The sequence below is a fragment of the Heterodontus francisci genome, chromosome 4, assembly GCF_036365525.1.
Source record: "Heterodontus francisci isolate sHetFra1 chromosome 4, sHetFra1.hap1, whole genome shotgun sequence".
In the NCBI taxonomy this organism is placed as follows: domain Eukaryota; kingdom Metazoa; phylum Chordata; class Chondrichthyes; order Heterodontiformes; family Heterodontidae; genus Heterodontus; species Heterodontus francisci.
This window is the reverse complement of record NC_090374.1, coordinates 56,269,994-56,292,987: the sequence shown is the minus strand read 5'-3', so window position 1 is coordinate 56,292,987 and position 22,994 is coordinate 56,269,994. Positions and strand designations below refer to the sequence as shown.

The following is a 22,994-nucleotide window of genomic DNA, read 5'->3' as shown; positions in this document are numbered from 1 at the left end:
AAATCCCTTTTTTTCTGGTTAACATGTTTTTGGATGTATGCGCGTGAGGACTAGGATAATACGAGGTTTTAATATTTCGATTAGCTTATTTATTTACTTCATTGTTGGATAAGACTTGGTTTTACAATAAATGGATAATTTTTTTGTTTCAAAAAAGCTGGTTGGTGTGATTGATTCTGGGGACAAATAGAGTATCTAATTGGCTGTTTCAGTAAGTGGGAAAATTTATTGATGTGTTTTGACCTGTGCAGAAGTGGGACTGAATTAACAGTGCATTCCTCCAGCCTTGGTCATAACAATAGTGAAGATCAAGATAAGGCCATTTATCCCGAAAGTTGGGACTAGGGTGATGTATATGCCAGAAGCGGCTAGTGAATGGAGGGAAGTCACCATTTTAGGAAGGGCAGGAAAGGCCACAGGAAAATACAAACATTGGCTGAATGTGCAAGACAAGGGACAGGATATCAGACCTTTAGATTGGCAGAAGGAAAGCAGATGGAGTGTAAATTCAGACAGTGGGCCTGAAGATAGTCCAGGAAAAGGTAATGAACTTGTGAAAGGTAGTCTGATCATTGGAGGGACATGTCGAGTAGTAGCAGTCCAGAAAGGGATAGGAAATCTAGTAGGGGATGTGGTTTCACAAGAGCAAGGACCAGAGAGCAGGCGAGGAGCACTACAAGAAGTAGGAACCCTTATGATAGAGAAGCTCTAGTGCCTACTAACAAGTTAGATGGTAAGTCGGTAAAGGATTTAAAACAAAGAGCTTGACAGTTGGAGAGAGTTTGGTGTACACACAGAGGTGCCAGATAGAGGACAACCAGCATTGTCCCAAAGATGGATCTAAACAGAGAAAGTACTTCCCAATGGTACGTTTAAAGCTAAGGCCAGACTTGTAGCTCAGGGATTTGAGGAATGACTAGGTGACCAAGAGGTTAGAGTGGACTCCCCAACAGCAGGAAAAGCAAGTTTGAGAATTTTCCTAGCCCTTTTTGCGACACACTTATGGGAATGTAAGTCCATTGACATCAAAGTATCATTTTTGCAAGGGGAGAAATTCAAAGGGAAGTTTTTTTAAAGTCACTAAAAGAGGCTGGAGATGCAGAGGGGAAATTATGGAAGCTAAACAATGTGGTTATGGGCTGAATGATGCATCAGGGTGTGGTATTTTTCAGTTAGGTCCGTCATACTAAAAGCTGGTTGTACTCAGCTAAAAGTGGATCTGGCAATGTTTTATCAGTACTATGAAGAAAAACAAGCAGGCATTTTCTTGATGCACGTGGATGATTTTCTCTGGGGAGGATCTGAGGCATTTGAGAAATTTGTGGTAGATAAAGTTCTGCAAAAATTTAAAATTGGAAGTCAGGCTTCCAGAGCTTTTAAATATATAGGGTTGAATATTAGGCAGACTAAGTTGGGGGTAACCCTAAATCAATAGCCTTACCTAGAGAATGTTAATAGGATCCCAATAAATCGGGCCAGATCCCCTCAAAAGGAAGACTCTGCAACCAAGGAAGAAGTTGACCAGTTAAGGAGCTTCACCGGGCAGTTGAGCTGGTTGTGCACACAAACTAGGCTGGATGCTTGCTATGATGTATTAGAATTGAGCACCATCCTGAAACAGGCTACTGTTGGCGAAGTGCTGAAAGCAAATAAGACATTGAAGAGATTGAGTTTAGACAAATGTACACTCAAGTGACCCAGAAGAAATGAAATTACTCATTTTTAGTGATGCCTCACACGCTAATCTTCCCGATGGTTTTTCAAGCGGAGCAGGATTCGTTATATTTTTGGTGGGAAAAAATGATAAATGTTGTTCATTAGCCTGGGAATCGAAGAAAATAAAGAGGATAGTTAAAAGCACCTTAGCTGCTGAGGCACTTGCATTGATAGCGATAGATATGGGTATGTATTTATCGAATATTTTAAAAGAAATCTGATATAAGGGACAATCGGAGCAAAACTTTCCCATAGAATTCTCTATAGATAACCATTCTTTCTGGGATAATGTCCATTCGACAAAAAGTATCACGGTAAAGAAGCTGAGGATTGATCTCGCGTGTATAAAAGAAATGTTGGAAAGAAAAGAAATTTCCAAAATAAAATGGGTTGACGCAAGTCATCAGTTGTCAGATTGTTTTATGAAGATAGATGATTGTTCAAAGAAATTGTTGGATGTCCTTGAAGAGGGCCATCTAAGAGAAGAGAGGAATCTGTTAGTGTCTCATAAATTCTGTTAATGGATGTTAAATACCTAGTTGTTGAAGGTAATGGGGTGAACAGGTGGTGTGTGTGTGTGCGCGTGTGCGTGTCGGTCTGTCTGTCACGGTCTGTGAGATGGTAGACGCGAGCTCCGTGGCAAGCAATAAACAGTCTCCACCAAAGCATCCTAGTCTCAGTGTCTTCGTCACAAACAGGCTTCACGGTTTCTCTAACGTTGGTAGCAGTGAATGGCTGCCAGAAAGTGAAGATTGGAAACTAAGATTTGTTTTCAGGCAGAACATTAGAATTGGAGTTATTTCTTTTGAGAAGGCTGTTTGGATTTTAAGAAAGCATTTGATAAGGTACCACATAAAAGGCTGGTTAAGAAAATTGAGCCTCATGAAATAGGAGGGTCAGCATCCAATTGGATAGAAAATTGGCTTAAGGACAGAAAACAAGAAGTCGTAGTTGATGGTTGCTTTTCAGAGTGGAGAATCGTAGACAGTGATGTTCCCCAAGGGTCAGTGCTGGGACCACTGCTTTTATTTTATTTAGAGATACAGCACTGAAACAAGCCCTTCGGCCCACCGAGTCTGTGCCGACTAACAACCACCCATTTATACTAATCCTACATTAACCCCATATTCCCTACCACATCGCCACCGTTCTCCTACCTACACTAGGGGAAATTTACAATGGTCAATTTACCTATCAACCTGCAAGTCTTTGGCTGTGGGAGCAAACCGGAGCACCCGGCGGAAACCCACGCGGTCACAGGGAGAACTTGCAAACTCCGCACAGGCAATACCCAGAACTGAACCCGGGTCGCTGGAGCTGTGAGGCTGCAGTGCTAACCACTGTGCCACTGTGTCGCCCTATATATAAATGACTTGGATCTTGGAATACAGAGTAGAATCTCAAAATTTGCTGACAACACCAAATGCGGAGATGCACCAAACGGTGAGGATGATAGGAACCACTTACAGGAACCAGCTAGCAGAAGGGATAGAGAGGTGGGAAATGGAATTTAATACTGACAAGTGTGAGGTGATGCATTTTTGCAGTAGGAAAAGGGTGAGGCAATTTATACTTAATGACACTGTTCTAAAGCATATGCAGGAACAGGGGAACCTGGGGGTGCATGTACATCGATCTTTGAAGGTGGAAGGACATATTTAGAGAATGGTCCATAAAGTATATGGGATCTTGGGCTCCATAATAGAGGCATTGTCATAAAGCTCTGATTAGGCCCCAACTGGAGTATTTTATCCAGTTCTGGTCACCACACTTCAGGAAGGATGCGAGGCCCCTTGAGAGGGTGCAGAGGAGATCTACCAGAATGGTTCCAGGGATGGAGAATTTTAGTTACAAGGTTAGGTTGGAAAAGCTGGGTTTGTTATAAGAACAAAGGAGTTTGAGGGGAGATTCAATAGACGTGTACAAGATTATGCCAGGCTTAGTTAAGTTAGTCAAGGAAAAACTGTTCCAATTAACAAATAGGACTAGGAGACACAGATTGAAAGTTTTGGGCAAGAGATGCAGGGGAATATGAGGTGGCACTTCCTTATGCAGCGGGTGGTAAGGACCTGGAACTTGTTGGCTACAGTGGTGGTGGAAACGGAATTGATCAATAACTTCAAGAGGAAATTGGATGGCCACTTGAAGGAAATAAACTTGCAGGGCTATGGGGAGCAAGCGGGAGAGTGGGACTGACTGGATTGCTTCGTGGAGAACTGACAGGGACTCGATGGGCGGAACGGCCTCCTTCTGTGCCATAAATGACTCTATGACTAGGAGCTTCCTTCGTTTGCCTTCCTCTTGCGAATGTTTTGTATCAGAAGAACTTTTTTTCTCCTGCTTATGCTCTTTTGTTCATGTCTGGTCTGAGTTAGGACTTAATCATTGCTCTCTAACCTTTTGTGACGGGCTTATAATTCCATTACTTGGTGCTCCAGCTCTTTTTAGTGCTCAGTGTTTCTTGGGCCAAAATATTTCTGTGAAAATCATGGTGAAGCTAATGGCGTTCACCTTTATGTGCAAATCGGACAGCAGCTTCAGGTGAGGGCAGATGTGCAATTAGATGTGAAAATCTGGAATATCATGTCTGAGATGCACTGCTCTGCCATAAACTGTGCGAAAACAGCATCTCACCATCTGGCTCTCCATTCAAATGTATTGAACAGTGTGACATTCCTGACACAGTAAATACAGACTAAACTCGCCACAGGAAGTTATGGCTTGCCCATTTCAATATAAGTACCCTTTTTATCAATGGAATAAGTCTTAATGACTGCCAAACAACCTCTCTGGCACTGAAACTTTTACAGACGTGGAGTATCGTTACTTTAGCTTTTAATGTTGTTGGAGACTTAAAAATGAAAATTAAATTGTTTTTACTTTTTTCTTAGTCCAATCTTTTCATCTGCTTATTGTGCTTACTGTATCTAATTTGAAATTGAGTTGAAATTGAACCTATAAAATTCTAACAGTACTTGACAGGGTAGATGCAGGAAGGATGTTGGGGGAGTCCAGAACCAAGGGTCATAGTCTAAGGATTTGGGGTAAACCATTCAGGACAGATGAGGAGAAATTTCTTCACCCAGAGAGTGGTGAACCTGTGGAATTCACTACAACAGAAAGCAGTTGAGGCCAAAACGTTGTATGTTTTCAAGAAGGAGTTAGATATAGCTCTTGGGTTTAAAGGGATCAAAGAATATGGGGGGAAAGCGGGAACAGGTTACTGAGTTGGATGATCAGCCATGATCATCATGAATGGCGGAGCAGGCTTGAAGGGCCGAATGGCCTACTCCTGCTCCTATTTTCTATGTTTCTGTGAACTCACTATTCCAGCTTACACTTTATGGTTCAGACTTTGCGCTGTTCATCAACAGTTCTTCTATCTGGTTAAGGAGACACACAGTTGCGTGTCCTGTCCACACAGGTCCCATTACACCACCTATGGACAGATTTGATGATATCTAGAGCAGATTTTTTTTTAATTCATTCATGGGATGTGGGCTTTGCTGACCAGGCCAGCATTTGTTACCCATCCCTAATTGCCCTTGAGAAGGTAGTGGTGAGCCATCTTCTTGAACTGCTGCAGTTCATGGAGTATAGGTACACCCACAGTGCTTTTAGGGAGGGAGTTCCTGGATTTTGACTCAGTGACAGTGAAGGAACAGTGATATAGTTCCAAGTCAGAATGGTCTGAAACTGGGAGGGGAACTTGCAGGTTCCCATGAATTTGCTACCCTTGTCCTTTTCGATGGTCAAGATCACGGGTTTGGAAGGTGCTTACGAAGGAGGCTTGACGAGTTGCTGCAGTGTACCTTGCAGATGGTACACACTGCTGCCACTGTACGCCGATGGTGGTGGAGGGGGAGTCAATGTTTAAGGTGGTGAATGGGGTGCCCATCAAGCGGGCTGCTTTGTCCTAGATGGTGTTGAGCCTCTTGAGTGTTGTTAGAGCTGCACTCGTCCAGGCAAGTGGAGAGTATTCCGTCACACTCCTCGCCTTGTAGATCGTGGACAGGCATTGAGAAGTCATTCGCTGCAGAATTCCCAGCCTCTGACCTGTTCTTGTAGCCACAGTATTTATATGGCTGCTCCAGTTCCGTTTCTACCAGCACCCCCTCTACAGGATGTTGACGGTAGGAGATTCAGTGATGGTAATGCAGTTGAATGTCAAGGGTAGATGGTTAAATTCTCTCTTGTTGGCAAGGTCATTGCCCGGCACTTGTGTGGGGTTTGCCACTTATCAATGTTGTTTGCCACTTATCAGCCCGAGCCTGAATGTTGTCCCGGTCTTGCTGCATGTGGCCACTGTTATGACCATGGTAGGAGGTTAATTCAGTCCCACTTCTCCACAGGTTACAGCATATCAATAAAATTTTCCCATTTGCCGAAACAGCCAATTAGATACGTTATTTGTCCCCAGAATAAAGGACACCGACCAGGTTTCTTAATCAACAACAAAATTAACCGTTTATTATAAAGCCAAGTCTTAACCAATAATGAAGTAAATCTGTATATGAATTGAGATATTTATTTATTTAGAAATACAGCACTGAAACAGGCCCTTCGGCCCACCGAGTCTGTGCCGACCAACAACCACCCATTTATACTAACCCTACAGTAATCCCATATTCCCTATCACCTCCCTACACTAGGGGCAATTTACAACGGTCAATTTACCTATCACCTGCAAGTCTTTGGATGTGGGAGGAAACCGGAACACCCGGCGAAAACCCACACAGACACAGGGAGAACTTGCAAACTCCGCACAGGCAGTACCCAGAATCGAACCCGGGTCCCTGGAGCTGTGAGGCTGCGGTGCTAACCACTGCGCCACTGTGCTGCCCATTAAAGCTCCTTATTTTTCCCTAGCCCTCATGCACACGCACATACATCCAAAAACCGGTTAACCAGGGGCTAAAAGATTTTTGTTTACAGCTGTTTCATAGGAATGAAAGGAATAAAAAAGACTTAGACTATCATGATCTGGAAGGAGGTTCTTTGGTTTGGCGAGGTGTCCCAAAGTAGAATAGTTGGATGCCACTCGAAGTTTTTCCAGGTGAGGTTGATGAACAGTCTGTGATGGGTAGGCGTTCAAAGAACTTCAACAGTAGAAGGCTTCACATAAGGTCTTCCATCAGATGTGCGGCACTTCTTAGGTCTTACAGCAGTAGTATCGCAGTAAAAGGTTTCTTCCAGTGTTCAGGATTTCTTAAACCCAGGAGGCAACAGGAACCACACTTGATGCAGGGATTCTTTACAGACAGGTAATACTTTTTCTGGGTCGTCTTCTGATCTCCAGGCAGGTCAAAATCAAATTCAAATGCCTGCTTTATGTCCAAACCCTCTAACTTTTTCAAGTTCAAGACTGAAATCAAAACCTTCTGGAAACAAGTCATGCCCAGTCCTAAACTCTCTCTCTTGTCATAACAGAGGGTAGCTCTAAGGCCAACCCCCTGCTGTTTTCCTTGAAATTACCAGAATTCCAGTCCTCGTTTATCAGTTCAGCGTTTGTTGAACTTTATTTCAAAATATCCATAAAACTCAGCTATTTCTAGATGTCTTAATGTCCACTGAAGTCCTTTTCAGTTTTTAAGAGCACAGAATCCTAACTTTTTTTGATAAAAACAAAAATCCTTGCAACACCATGCACTGCTTCAGTATCTGAGGAGTTGTGAACGATACTGAACAGTGTGCAGTCATCAGCGAACACCCCCACTTCTGACCTTATGATGAAGCAGCTGAATATGGTTGGCCCTGGGACAGTAACCTGAGGAACTCCTGCAGCAATGCGCTGGGGCTAAAATGATTGGCCTCCAGCAACCACAGCTATCTTACTTTTTTGCTAGGTATGACTCCAACAAGTGGAGGATGGGGATATTTGTGGAGCCTCTTCCTCCAGTTAGTTGTTTAATTGTCCACCACCATTCACAACTGGATGTGGCAGTACTGTAATGCTTTAATCTGATCCATTGGTTGTAGGATCACTTTGTTCTGTCTATCGCATGCTGCTCCCATTGTTGAGTATGCATGTATCTTCAACACACTGGCACCTTAATTTTGGGTATGCCGGGTTCCGCTCCTGGTATGCCCTCCTGCACTCTTCATTGAACCAGGTTTGATCCTCTGGCTTGATGGTAATGGTAGAGTGAGGGATATGCCGGGCTGGGAGATTACACATTGTGGTTGAATATAATTCTGCTGTTGCTGGCCCACAACGTCTCATGAATGCCCAGTTTTGAGCTGCTTGATCTGTTCAGAATCTTTCCCATTTAGCACAGTGGTAGTGCCACACTGAAGAAGGAATTTTCCTCCACACAAGATCAGGGGGCAGGTTGTTCAACCTTGCCCGTCTAAGAGCGAAGTCCAAAGTACGGAAAGTCCTCATCAGAGAACTCCTCTTTGCTGACGATGCTGCTTTAACATCTCACACTGAAGAGTGCCTGCAGAGTCTCATCGACAGGTTTGCGGCTGCCTGCAATGAATTTGGCCTAACCATCAGCCTCAAGAAAACGAACATCATGGGGCAGGACGTCAGAAATGCTCCATCCATCAATATTGGCGACCACGCTCTGGAAGTGGTTCAAGAGTTCACCTACCTAGGCTCAACTATCACCAGTAACCTGTCTCTAGATGCAGAAATCAACAAGCGCATGGGAAAAGGCTTCCACTGCTATGTCCAGACTGGCCAAGAGAGTGTGGGAAAATGGCGCACTGACACGGAACACAAAAGTCCAAGTGTATCAGGCCTGTGTCCTCAGTACCTTGCTGTACGGCAGCGAGGCCTGGACAACGTATGCCAGCCAAGAGCGACGTCTCAATTCATTCCATCTTCGCTGCCTTCGGAGAATACTTGGCATCAGGTGGCAGGACTATATCTCCAACACAGAAGTCCTTGAAGCGGCCAACACCCCCAGCTTATACACACTACTGAGTCAGCGGCGCTTGAGATGGCTTGGCCATGTGAGCCGCATGGAAGATGGCAGGATCCCCAAAGACACATTGTACAGCGAGCTCGCCACTGGTATCAGACCCACCGGCCGTCCATGTCTCCGCTATAAAGACGTCTGCAAACACGACATGAAATCGTGTGACATTGGTCACAAGTCGTGGGAGTCAGTTGCCAGCATTCGCCAGAGCTGGCGGGCAGCCATAAAGACAGGGCTAAATTGTGGCGAGTCGAAGAGACTTAGTAGTTGGCAGGAAAAAAGACAGAGGCGCAAGGGGAGAGCCAACTGTGCAACAGCCCCGACAAACAAATTTCTCTGCAGCACCTGTGGAAGAGCCTGTCACTCCAGAATTGGCCTTTATAGCCACTCCAGGCGCTGCTTCACAAACCACTGACCACCTCCAGGTGCGTATCCATTGTCTCGAGATAAGGAGGCCCAAAAGAAAGAAAAGAGTGCCACACACAACACAATGGAGAGTATCATCATTGTGAAGATGGGACTTTGACTCCACAAAGACTGCGCGGTGGTCATTTCAATACTGTCATGGGCAGATGTGTCTGCAACTGGTAGATTGGTGAGGACAACGTCAAGTAGGTTTTTCCCTCTTGCTTCTCTCACTATCTGTGCAGGCCCATTCTGGAAGATACGTTCTCAGGACTTGGCCAGCTTGGTGAGTCGTGGTGTGACTGAGCCACTCTTGAAGTCCCCTACCCAGAGTACATTCCATGGCCATGCTACCCTCTGTGCTTCTTCCAAATGGTGGTCAACATGGAGGAGCAATGACTTATCAGCTGAGGGAAGGCAGTATCTAGTAATTAGCAGGGGATTTCCTTGTCTGTGTTTGACCTGGTGCCATGAGAAGTCATGGGGTCTGGACTCAATGTTGAGGATCCCAGGGCTGCTCCCTCCTGACTGTACACCACTGTGCCCCCGCCTCTGGTTGGTCTGTCCTGCTGGTGGGACTGAACATACCCAGGGATAGTGATGGAGGAGTCCTGGATATTGGTTCTAAGGTATGATTCTGAGTGTATAACTATGTCAGGCTGTTGCTTGACTTGTCTTTGGCATAGCTCTCTCAATTTTGGCACAAGTCCCCAGATGTTAGTGAGGAGAACTTGGCAGGGTCGACTGGGCAGGGTGTGCCTTTGTCATTTCGATGCTTAAGTCAATACTGGGTGGTCCATCCAGTTTTATTCTGTTTTTATTTGCCAGTGCCATATTTTTATGTATAAAGGGCATCTGTGGTTTGCGACTACATCAGTATTACCTATGGAAAGGTTACGAACATACAAATTAGGAGCAGAAGTAGGCCATTTGGCCCTCTGGTTTGCTCTGACATTCAATAAGATCATGGCTGACCTGTTTGTATCTCGAATTCCACACCCCCATCTACCCCAGATAACCTTTGATTCCCTTACCTAATGTGACGGAAATCACACATGCCAAATGGAACTATTAATTTTGTCATATGGAACTCTGCTTGAATCTATTTACCTCCACCTTAATAATATTCAATGTCCCCGCCTCCACCACCTCTGAGGCAGAGAGTTCCAAAGTTGCACAACCCTTTGAGAGAAAAAAATTCTCCTCATCTCTGTCCTAACAGGGCGACCCCTAGTTTTCAAACCATGGCCCCTAGTTCTGGTTTATAGTAAGCTTGTTGCTGGTTGTGACATGTTTAAAATAAAACTTTATTACATTCAGGCAAGTGTTAAATAACTTCCTCTTGTTATAATTTAGGGGGAGGAGAAAAGGCTCGGGAACGTCACACATCCAGAGGGAAGTTACTCCCTCGAGAACGTATTGACCGACTACTGGATCCGGGGTGAGTAAGTTAGCAGCGCTTGGCTAGGTATGTGAAAATGTAGAAATAAAAATAGCTGGTCAAGGGACCCTCGTTTTTTTACATCTCTCAGCAGTCTAAGAGCTAATGGAGTTGACAGTATGAACTACTTCACAGTTGAAAGCTGATATATTTTACTTCATAGAGAAAATAACTTGTAGGACTCACAGTCCTTTTGCGGCCTGAACAAAAAAAATCCTCAAAAGTGCCTTTATGTAGTTACAGATTCTGACAACAACCAAGTCATTAATCTGATTTTTTTTCTTCAATTGATCTTAGGCAAATTAAATAGGAGCAAGCAACCTTCGTACAAGTTTACATTGACTGAATTGGTGTAGTGTTCTCAAATTAATTTAATACTAGCTGTAAAGTGCTTTGGGACATCCTGTGGTCATAAAGACAAATGCAAGTCTTTTTCTCTCTTTTAAAACTGTCTCTAAGTTTCTAGGGATTAATAAATGGAATGTCTCACTGATGAAGTAGTAGGTCCTAGTGACGAATGTCTCCGATCATCGTAGGCCTAATGAGGTCTCAGCTGTTCCCCTGATACTGGTGGTGGCTGCAGTGCTTCCCTGCTGCTTGGACCTCAGCAGCGCTTTCACTGGTCACACAGTGAGGGCTGTCGGAATCCCTTGCTGCGGACTGTGCTGTCTGCAGCTCCCGCCTCCGGAATTCACTCACTGTCCTTAATTGAATGGTGAATGTGGAGGTGACCTGCTAATTGGCCGCCTCCTGTAAAATTCAGCTGCAAGACATGCTGCTGCCTCGAGCAGGTTCACGACCCGGAAATGACCCCAACATTGGCTTCCTGACAGCCGGGGCAAAATTCAGCCCTATGTGATAGATTAGCACCCGAACTTTAGTTCTGGCCTAATAAGTCACCCAGTTATAAACATTTGCTACAAAGTTCAATTGTAAGAAAATCGGATGATTTTTGTCAGTACATCCATATCAGGATATTATTGCTGGGTCACTATCCTGGAATTCCCTACAACTGTAGGAGTACCATCACCGAAAGACTCCAGCAGTTCAAAGACCTAGTATAGGTAGGTGGTAGGGAAATATAGGGACAGGTGGGGATGTGGTAGGAATGTAGGATTAGTATAATATGGGTGGTTGATGGTCGGCACAGACTCGGTGGGCCGAAGGGCCTGTTTCAGTGCTGTATCTCTATAAATAAATAAAAATAAATAAATAGAAGGATCACCACCACCACTCGGTAATTAAGGATGCACAATAAATGTGGCATTGCCAGTGTCACCTAGATCCCAAGAATTTTTTTTTTTAAAGTGGAAAATTTTGCCAAGTAATTCTAAAGCAGTATTAACATGTATGTGAGAGCCTCATAATTCACTTCATTTGGCTTTGTGGGAAGATTTCTTTGGATTCATGTTCACCATTATTAATTACTTTATGGTGGATTGTAATTTTGCCATTAAGTCACCCTTTCATAACAATGACACAAATAAAAAGAGTGATGTATAGGCAGTAGTTTTTCTGAAACACTGCAGTCTGGGCAAGAGTCAGTAGTTTATTTACGTGTTTTAAATTCCGAAGACTTGACACAACATACATGTGGTACTACTAAACTAAACTAATTTAAACCAAAATTAACATCTGAGGTCCAAACATACAAATACTGCTTTTTAGGAGGTAAAACATACAAAGAAATAGCTCAAGTAAAGTTGTGGCTACTTCTGATGGTTCAATAATAACTTCAGAATTATGCTTCTATTCATAAAATACCTTTGTAGTGAAACATTTTTAAAGGGTTTCACACCGTGAATTACTTGTTGAAGTGACAGTCATTCAGGCAAGCACAACAGTCATTCTGTGACAGCAGTGACCCACAACCAACCATGATATGGTTGACTTGTTAATGTTTTTCAGTGGTATTGAGTGAGGGAGGAATATTGGCCATGATACAGGGATAGCTCCCTTGCTCCTCCTTTGCATAGCATTCCTGGATATATAACATCTATCCAAACCACTGAATCAGGTATATTGGACCTTGATCTAATGTCCCAAGGATAGCATCTCCAACAATGTAGCGCTGACTCTGCACTGCTCTAGAATTTTAGCCTGTATTATATACTGAGAAGTGAAAGAATAATGTAACGATACAAATACAATTTAGGAATAAAGAATTGTGTTTTTGCCGATCTACTGATCAGTAATTTTGTAGCGGACATTCCTGTTTGAGTTAAGCTCTTCTTTGAAATATATTCTTTTCTCTGCTTGTGATGGAGAAGTGAAATCTTGTTGAAAATGCAGGATGGTAAGTGCATGCTAGACTTTGCCTTTAAAAGAACTCATTTTTTTAAAAACACTTTTTTTGTAATATATCTCATTGAAATTTATCCTTCAATTTTGATCTGGCTAGGCCTTGGCTTGTTTATGGCCTAAAGGCATCCTGTACTCTGAGCAATGCAGAGTCTCATAGAAAAGAATTGCCCTCCTAAATGTTCTTCTTAGTCTTTGTACTGGCAATATAAATTATTTGGAATTTCCAATTATTGACATTCAACATGAATACAGAAATAATTAACATGATAATTTAAATGTTTCTTCTGGTTTTCTTTGTGTTATGGGTTTTTCACCTTCGCCTTCAGTATTGCCCAGCCTCTGAGAATTTTTGATTATGTTGAGTGAAGATAAACATTTGGCTTATACTAGGCTTTTAATTCTACCCAGGTACTTAAAAAAATAAAAAATGGTGCCTTGTTATGCCCTCGTGTGAAGGATATGACTGTATTTGGTAATGGTGACTTCACACAGAAGCCAACCTTGTGTAACTACTGGTTCGTTATTGACTATCACTCAAAAGTTCAATAAATTGAAAATAAATCATTTAAAAAAAAAAGTAGTCAGTGGGCTGTAATTTAGCCTTTGGTTCAGATGACGTCCAGAAACTGTGATATTAATTCCTTAATTACATTGTAGACTTATTACTCATTCCCAACCATCAAAGATCCTACGTCATTTGTTATACTGTGAATGAATTAAAAGATGGCTAAGAACGAATAGAGTGTTTTTTGATTAACTCTCTGAGGAACTTGTTTTTGTATAGGTTTCTGCCTGTGCTGCTGCTTGTGAAAATTAGCCACACTTTACAATTATTGATTTTTCTATTGCTGCAGAAAATGTAAATTTCCACTGCTGATAATCTTGAAAACCCAGTTGTTGGTTACTGTCTTTAACAGATTTGTCCAATATGTGACAGAAATGGGTTTGAAATTGTGAAGTGTTTTTAAATTTATTTTATTTATTTATTTTACTTATTTAGAGATATAGCACTGAAACAGGCCCTTCGGCCCATCAAGTCTGTGCCGACCAGCAACCACCCATTTATACTAACCCTGCAGTAATCCCATAATCCCTACCACCTACCTACACTAGGGGCAATTTACAATGGCCAATTTACCTATCAACCTGCAAGTCTTTGGCTGTGGGAGGAAACCGGAGCACCCGGCGAAAACCCACGCAGTCACAGAGAGAACTTCCAAACTCCGCACAGGCAGTACCCAGAATCGAACCCGGGTCCCTGGAGCTGTGAGGCTGTGGTGCTAACCACTGCGCCCTTGGGAAAACACGAATTACAGACTCGCTCCTATTTTTAAATTGTAATACCACGCAGTGTCGGAACTGATAAAGGGAAGAGGCATTTAGTATGCTTATCAATATTGTCATGTGGTGAATCACTGCAAAGACCAAACTGAAAGCAACTTTCAATAGCATACAGCCTGAGCAGTTTCTGTGACAGTAAGAAACTTGTATGATGACACGTGTTCACAATTGTCCTTTTAATTTTCTACCTCATTAACTGACTTTCTGTGGGTTTGCTTGCTGGTATTCTGTGATTTTTAGCACAGTCCTATTTCAAGCTAGAGAATGGAGTACAGAATGACTTCCAGAGAGGTAGGCACTTACCCATTCAAAAGCTCAGGATTCAATGAACTGTGATGGGAGTGAAGTGAGGGCATTCTTCTTTAAATCTTCTCCTTTTATGTATAATTTTGAAGGTGTGTTGTCCAAAATTCTGCACAGGAATATATTCTGGTGTTATCAGTAAAATTTACAAGACTTTATATATTCAGTTCTCTTTTGAAGGCCTCGGTCAAATCTGCCTCACCACACTCTCAGGCAGTGCATTTCAGATCCTAACCACTCGCTGCATAAGAGAGTTTTTCCTCATGTCGCGTTGTTTCTTTTGTCAATCGCTTTAAATCAGTGTCCTCTGATTCTGGATCCTTTGGCCAGTGTGAACAGTTTCTCCCTATCTATTCTATCCAGACCCCTCATGATCTTGAAAATCTCTATCAAATCACTTCTTAACCTTCTCCAAAAAGATGCAGCTTCTCCAACATATCCACCTAACTGAAGTTCCTCATCACTGGAACCATTCCTGTGAATCTTTAGCACCCTCTCTAATGCCTTAACATCCTTCTGAAAGTGTGGTGCCCAGAAATGGACACGGTACTCCAGTTGAGTCCGAATTAGTGTTTTATATAGGGTTATCATAACTTCCTTGTTTTTGTACTCTATGCCCCTATTTATAAAGCCCAGGATAGGAACATAGGAGCAGGAGTAGGTCATTCAGCCCATCGAGCCTGCTCCATCATTCAGTACGATCATAGCTGATCATCCACTTCAGTGCCTTTTTCTCACACTATCCTCATATCCCTTTATGTCATTGGTATTTAGAAATCTGTCAATCTCTGCTTTAAACATACTCAATGACTGAGCTCCCACAGCCCACTGGGGTAGAGAATTCCAAAGATTCACGACCCTCTGAGTAAAGAAATTTTTCCTCATCTCTGTCCTAAGCGGCTTCCACCTTATTTTGAAATTGTGTTCCCTGGTTCTAGACTCTCCAACCAGGGGGATCATCTTAGCTGCATCTAGCATGTATGTCCCTTCAAATACTGTAGGTTTCAATGAGATCTGCTCTCATTCTTCGAAACTCGAGAGAATACAGACCCAGTTTCCCCAATCTCTCTTCATAGGACAGTCCCGCCATTCCGGGAACAAGTCTGGCAACTCCCTCTATGGCAATAATATTCTTCCGAAGGTAAGGGAACCAAAACTGTATGCACTACTCCAGATGCGGTCTAGCCAAGGTTCTATACAATTGAAGCAAGACTTCACTACTTCTGTGCTCAAATCCTCTTGTGCTAAAGGCTAACATACCATTATCCTTCCTAGTTGCTTGCTGCACCTGCATGCTAGCCTTTCGGTGACGTATTGATGAGGACACCCAGGTCCCTTTGTAGATCTACACTTTCTAATCTCTTACCATTTAAGAAATCCTCTGCACATCTGTTCCTCCTACCAAAATGGATAATCTCACATTTTTCCACATTATATTCCATCTGCCACGTTCTTGCCCACTCGCTATGTCTGTCCAAATCCCCCTAAAGCTGCTTTGCATCTTCCTGACAACACACATTCCCACCTAGTTTTATGTCATCTGCGAACTTGGAAATATTACAATTGGTCCCCACATCCAAATCATCGATATGAACAGCTGGAGCCCAAGTACTGATCCTTGCGATACCCGACTAGTCACAGCCTGCCAATGCGAGAATGACCTGTTTATTCGTACTCTGTTTTCTGCCTGTTAACCAATCCTTAATACATGCCAGTATATTACCTCCTATCCCATGTGCTTTAATTTTGCTGACCAACCAGCTGTGGGGGATTTTATCAAAAGCCTTCTGAAAATCCAGGTATACTATGTCCACCGACTCCCCTTTATCAATTCTGTTAGTAACATCCTCAAAAAACTCCAACAGGTTAATCAAACATGGTTTCCCATTCATAAATCCATGTTGACTGTGCCCAATCAGATCATTATTATCCAAGTGTCCATTTATCACATCCTTTAGATTAGATTCTAACATTTTCCCTGCTAATGACGTAAGGCTAACAGGTCTGTAGTTCCCTGTTTTCTCTCTTGCTCCCTTCTTAAATAGTGGGGTGACATTTGCGACCTTCCAATCTGCGGGAACCGTTCCCGAATCTATAGAATTTTGGAAGATGATTACCAATGCATCCACTATCTCCATATCCACTATCGTTCAACACTCTGGGATGTAGAATATCAGGTCCTGGGGACTTATCAACCTTCAGCACCATTAATTTCTCCAGTACAACCTTCTTATGAATACTAATTTCCTTCAACTCCTCCTTCTCCAAGTCCCTTGGATCTCTAATTCTGGGAGATTTCTTGTATCTTCCTCATTGAAAACAGACACAAAGTAATCATTTAGCTTCTGTGCCATTTCTCTATTCCCCATTATAAATTCTCCTGACTCTGGGTGGCGCAGTGGTTAGTACTGCAGCCTCACAGCTCCAGCGACCCAGTTTCGGTTCTGGGTACTGCCTGTACGGAGTTTGCAAGTTTTCCCTGTGACCGCGTGGGTTTCCGCTGGGTGGTCTGGTTTCCTCCCACAACCAAAGACTTGCAGGTTGATAGGTAAATTGGCCATTGTAAATTGACCCTAGTGTAGGTAGGAGAATGGTGGGAATGTGGTAGGGAATATGGGATTAATGTAGGATTAATATAAATGGGTGGTTGTTGGTCGGCACGAACATGGTGGGGCAAAGGGCCTGTTTCAGTGCTGTATCTCTCTCTGACTCTGCCTGTAATGGACCCGCATTTGTCTTAGCCAAACATTTCCTTTTTACGTACCTATAGAAGCTTATACAGTCCGTTTTTATGTTTTTTGCTAGTTTACATTCATATATTCTATTCTCCCTTTCTTTATCAGTTTCTTGGTTCTCCTTTGCTATATTCTAAAATCCTTCCAATCCTCAGGTTTACTACTATTTCTGACAACTTTATAGGCCTTTTCTTTTAGTCTTATACAATCCTTAACTTCCTTTGTTAGCCACGGTTGACTGCCTTTACTTTTGGTGTTTTTGTACCTTGAAGGAATGTATAGTTGCTGTAATCTATGTAATAATTCTTTGAAGACTATCCATTGCTATGCACTGTCATATCTTTTAATGTATTTTCCCAATCCACCTCAGCCAATTTGCCCCTCATACATTCGTAATTTCCTTTGTTCAAATTTAACACCCTGACTTCAGATTGAACTACCTCACTTACATTCCACTTGGCCGAGCTGTCCTGCCATGCCATAACTTTTAAAAATTATTTATTACAATTAAAATAACTTATCAGTTACTCACCAGTCAGCTTCTTCCCCTGTACTGAAGAAAGGCAGCTCCAGGAGGCTGAAAAAAGGTAGAAAAAGAAAGAAAGGAGCCCCTCCTTCACTGAATTCCCTCACACGCCAACTCACACTTTACACTCTATGCACTCAAGCTAGCTCTCCGTGAAGACAAATTTATTTTCTGTTAAATTATAGTTCCCCTCCTTACCGAACTCCCTCACTTACTGAACTCCCTTCTTCACACTTTGTGCCTCCAGAAACATTCAGTGCGGACCTTATGCTTTATTCCATATGTTTTATTAACTACTTTCTCAACCTGCCCTGAAACCTCCAATTATTTGTGCACATATATCCCCAGGTCCTGCTGCTCCTGCACCCCGTTTAGAATTGTGCCCTTTTAACTTATATTGCCTCTCCTTGCTCTTCCTACTAAAATGAAGTACTTCACACTTTTCTGCATTAAATTTCATCTGCCACTTGACCGTCCATTCTACCAGCCTGTCTTTGTCTTATTGAGGTTTATCACTATCCTCCTCACAGTTCGCAATACTTCCAAGTTTTGTGTCATCCACAAATTTTGAAATTGTGCCCTATGCACCCAAGTCTACATCATTAATATATATCAGAAAAGCAGGGCTTCCAATACAAATCCCTGGGGAACCCCACTATATACCTTCCTCCTGTCCGAAATACGACCGTCCACAACTACTCAGTCACTCAGCTAATTTCGTATTCATGCTGTGACTGTCCCGTTTAATCCACGGGCTGTAGCTTTGCTGACAAACTTGTTATGTGGCACTTTATCAAATGCCTTTTGGAAGTCCATGTACACCACATCAAACGCATTATCCTCATCAACCATCTCTGTTACCTCATTAAAAAAACTCAAGCAAGTTCATTAAATGCAATTTTCCCTTAACAAATCCGTGCTGGCTTTCCTTAATTAATCCACATTTGTCCAAGTGATGATTAATTTTGTCCCGAATTATCATTTCTAAAAGCTTTCCCACCACTGGGATTAAACTGACTGGTCTGTAGTTGCTGGGCTTGTCATTACACTGGTTTTTGAACAAGAGTGTAACATTTGCTATTCCTCAGTCCTCTTGCACCACACCTTTATCTAAGGAGAATTGGAAGATTATGGCCAGTGCCACTGCAGTTTCCACCCTTACTTTAAGTATTCTTGGATGCATCTCAACCAGTCCTGGTGCCTGATCGACTTTAAGTACAGCCAGCCTATCTAATACCTCCTTTTTTAATCAATTTTTAGCCCTTCCAGTGTCTAACTGCCTCCTCTTTCACCATAACTTGGGCAGCCTCATCTTCCTTGCTAAAAGAAGAGAGGGAAATAGGTTTAGGGAGAGAATTCCAGAGGTTAGTACCTCAGCAGCTGAAGGCACAGCTGCCGGTGGTGGAGTGATTTAAAATTGGGGATGTGCAAGAGGCCAAAAATAGAGGGGTACAGATATTTCAGAGGGTTGTAGATATTTCAGAGGGTTGTTTGACTGGAGGAGGTTACAGAGAGTGTAAGGTGAAGAAAGTCTTGAATTTATATAACACCTTTCATTACTTTGTGACATCCCAAACACTACAGCCACTGAAGTACTTTTGAGGTGTGGTCACTGTTGTAATGTAGGAAACACGGCGGCCAAATTGCACACAGCAAAGTCTCACAAACAGCCAGGTGATAATGACCAGATAATCTGTTTTTGTGATGTTGATTGAGGGATAAATATTGGCCAGGGTACTGGGGATAACTCCCCTTCTGTTCTTCATATTTAGTGTCTTTGGATCTTTTACGTCTGTCTGCGAGAGTTTAATGTCTCGTCCGAAAGATGGCACCTCCAACAATGCAGCACTTCCTGTGTACTGCACTGGAGTGTAAGCTTGGATTTTTGTGCTCAAATCTTGGGAGTGGGGCTCAAGCTTTCGGTCTTCTTAGGTGGGCTTTGGAATAGTCACATCTCGAGGTAATAAAGGCATGGATGATGGTCGCTGCAGCGGATGAGCTGGCTGACGTGTCCTCCAGAGAACTCGTGTGTGTTGGGAAAAGCTGGTTGATCTATGATACTTTTTCTCTTTAAGCAATGGTTCTCCTTGCATTTAATCTTGTAGTGGGTAGTTTTTCTAGTGTGTTTTATCGTGTGCAAATTGCTAGGGAGATTTACTGTGAAATGTTTTCTGAAAAGGGAACTGTCAGTTGCGAATTACGGTTAATGTCCTTTGTAAATGTGTTTATAAATTAAAAAAAAATATTTATAAGTGTCAAAAACTGTTGGGATAATAAGGGAAACGAACTGGGTTGGGGGTGAGTGTGATTAGTGGCAAGCAAAATGGGTGAGTTATTGAGCTGGACAAAGTGAGTGAGCTGAATTAACGTTAATTACAGTCTGGGTGTTGCAGTAATTTTTTAACTGTTAATTCAACTCCGGCTGTTTAGCTTCTATAAGCCAATTTTTATTTTTAATTTGCTTTATTGGTAACTTGTTCTTGGTACATTAATTATCCCTATTTTTCCGTCCTGAAGGGCATGTGTCCCGACTGCCATGGAGCTTTCCGCCTGGAACTCTATTAATTCTGCTTTTGATCAGCCATTGCTAAATTAAATCTAAAATTCTGCTTAGTACCTACTACCTGGTCTGATTCGATTTCCCTTATTTCTGGCAGAAAACGCTGGTCTCTCCTTGATGTTCTCCCACTATGGGGAGATGGTGGTGTAGTGGTAATGTCACTAAGCTAGTAATCTGGAGGTCCAGGCCAATCCCTTGGGGACATGGGTTCAAATCCCACCATGGCAGCTGGTGGAAATTAAATTCAATTAATTAATTAAAAAAAAAATTTGGAATTGAAAGCTAGTCTCAGTAATAGTGCCATGAAACTACCATTGATAGTCATAAAAACCCATCTGGTTCACTAATTTGCTGTCCTTACTTGGTCTGGCCTACATATAACTCTAGACCCACAGCAATGTCTTCTTCTCTGCCCTCCTTGTCTCGAGAGACAACGGGTAAGCGCCTGGAGGTGGTCAGTGGTTTGTAAAGCAGCGCCTAGAGTGGCTATAAAGGCCAATTCTAGAGTGACAGACTCTTCCACAGGTGCTGCAGATAAAATTGGTTGTCGGGGCTGTTACACAGTTGGCTCTCCCCTTGCGCTTCTGTCTTTTTTCCTGCCAACTGCTAAGTCTCTTCGACTCGCCACACTTTAGCCCCGCCTTTATGGCTGTCCGCCAGCTCTGGCGATCACTGGCAACTGCTTCCCACGACTTGTGGTCAATGTCACAAGACTTCATGATGCGTTTGCAGACGTCTTTAAAGGCATGGACGGCCGGTGGGTCTGATACCAGTGACGAGCTCACTGTACAATGTGTCCTTGGGGATCCTGCCATCTTCCATGCGGCTCACATGGCCAAGCAATCTCAAGCGCCACTGGCTCAGTAGGGTGTATATGCTGGGGATGTTGACCGCCTTGAGAACTTCTGTGTTGGAGATACATTCCTGCCACCTGATGCCAAGGATTCTCCGGAGGCAGCGAAGATGGAATGAATTGAGACATCGCTCTTGGCTGACATACGTTGTCCAGGCCTCACTGCCATAGAGCAAGGTACTGAGGACACAGGCTTGATACACTTGGACTTTTGTGTTCCGTGTTAGTGCGCCACTTGCCCACACTCTCTTGGCCAGTCTGGACATAGCAGCAGACGCCTTTCCCATGCGCTTGTTGATTTCTGCATCGAGAGACAGGTTACTGGTGATAGTTGAGCCTAGGTAGATGAACTCTTGAACCACTTCCAGAGCGTGGTTGCCCATATTGATGGATGGAGCATTTCTGACGTCCTGTCCCATGATGTTCATTTTCTTGAGGCTGATGGTTAGGCCAAATTCATTGCAGGCAGCCGCAATCCTGTCGATGAGTCTCTGCAGACACTCTTCTGTGTGGAATGTTAATGCAGCATCGTCAGCAAAGAGGAATTCCCTGATGAGGACCTTCCGTACTTTGGTCTTCGCTCTTAGACGGGCAAGGTTGAACAACCTGCAATCTGATCTTGTGTGGAGGAAAATTCCTTCTTCTGAAGACTTGAACGCATGTGAGAGCAGCAGTGAGAAGAAGATCCCAAACAGTGTAGGTGTGAGAACACAGACCTGTTTCACACCACTCAGGATAGGAAAGGGGTCTGATGAGGTGCCGCTATACTGAATTGTGCCTTTCATATTGTTATGGAATGAGGTGATGATACTTAGTAGCTTTGGTGGACATCTGATCTTTGCTACACAGCAATGTGGTTGACTCTTAATTGCCCTCTGAAATGGCCTAGCAAGCGTCTCAGTTGTCAAAGGTAATTGGGGATGGGCAACAAATGCTGGCCTTGCTAGTGACGCCCACATCCCATGAAAAAGTAAAAAAAATACAAGGGGGGGACTTGGATCAGGAATGGAGCAGAGTAAGAGGAATCTAGCCGGTACTAGTATTAGTGATACTCTGTAGTATTAGTGTCCTAACACTTATTTGCATCATTTACACTTTACAGCCTTCTGAACTCAACATTGAGTTCAACAGTTTCAGATCATACCACTGTTCCCATTTTTTCGGACAGAAGTTATTAATGATTTTGCTTTTGTCAATTTCAGCTCTTCTAGACCCATCTTTTATTGCTTTTACTGTTTCTTTTTTTTGATTATTGATTAGAGATACAGCACTGAAACAGGCCCTTCGGCCCACCGAGTCTGTGCCGAACATCAACCACCCATTTAGACTAATCCTACACTAATCCCATATTCCCACCAAACATCCCCACCTGTCCCTATATTTCCCTACCACCTACCTATACTAGTGACAATTTATAATGGCCAATTTGCCTATCAACCTGCAAGTCTTTTGGCTTGTGGGAGGAAACCGGAGCACCCGGAGAAAACCCACGCAGACACAGGGAGAACTTGCAAACTCCACACAGGCAGTACCCGGAATCGAACCCGGGTCCCTGGAGCTGTGAGGCTGCGGTGCTAACCACTGCGCCGCCCCATCCCCTTTTGCCTTGCACCATCTTTTGTCATTTAATCACCCCTGCCTTCCTATCACCGACCTTCCATCTGTTCTTTGCTACCTCCCTACCCTGTCCCCCTGCCTCTCCCTGCCTCTGTACTTGCTTAAAACCTGTTAGATCTCTAGTCTTTTCTAGGTCACGGACCTGAAAAACGGGCCAGAATTTTACGTCACCCGCAAGCCGGGGCGTGATGTAAAATTGAGCAGGAGGCCTTCATGGCTTGCTCCCGTCTATGCCCCACTTTCCGTGGGCCCGGGTGCAGGAGTGGG

General features: G+C 43.2%; 1 protein-coding gene across 2 annotated transcripts in view; it reads left to right on the top strand.

Moving 5' to 3' along the window:
- mccc2 (methylcrotonyl-CoA carboxylase subunit 2) overlaps positions 1-22,994 on the top strand; it is a 150,977-nt gene that overhangs the window by 13,675 nt on the left and 114,308 nt on the right. For both annotated transcript variants that reach the window (XM_068028822.1, XM_068028821.1), the window contains exon 3: positions 10,404-10,488. In XM_068028822.1, the coding sequence (XP_067884923.1) occupies positions 10,404-10,488 (85 nt within the window). The remainder of the gene's footprint in view (positions 1-10,403; positions 10,489-22,994) is intronic.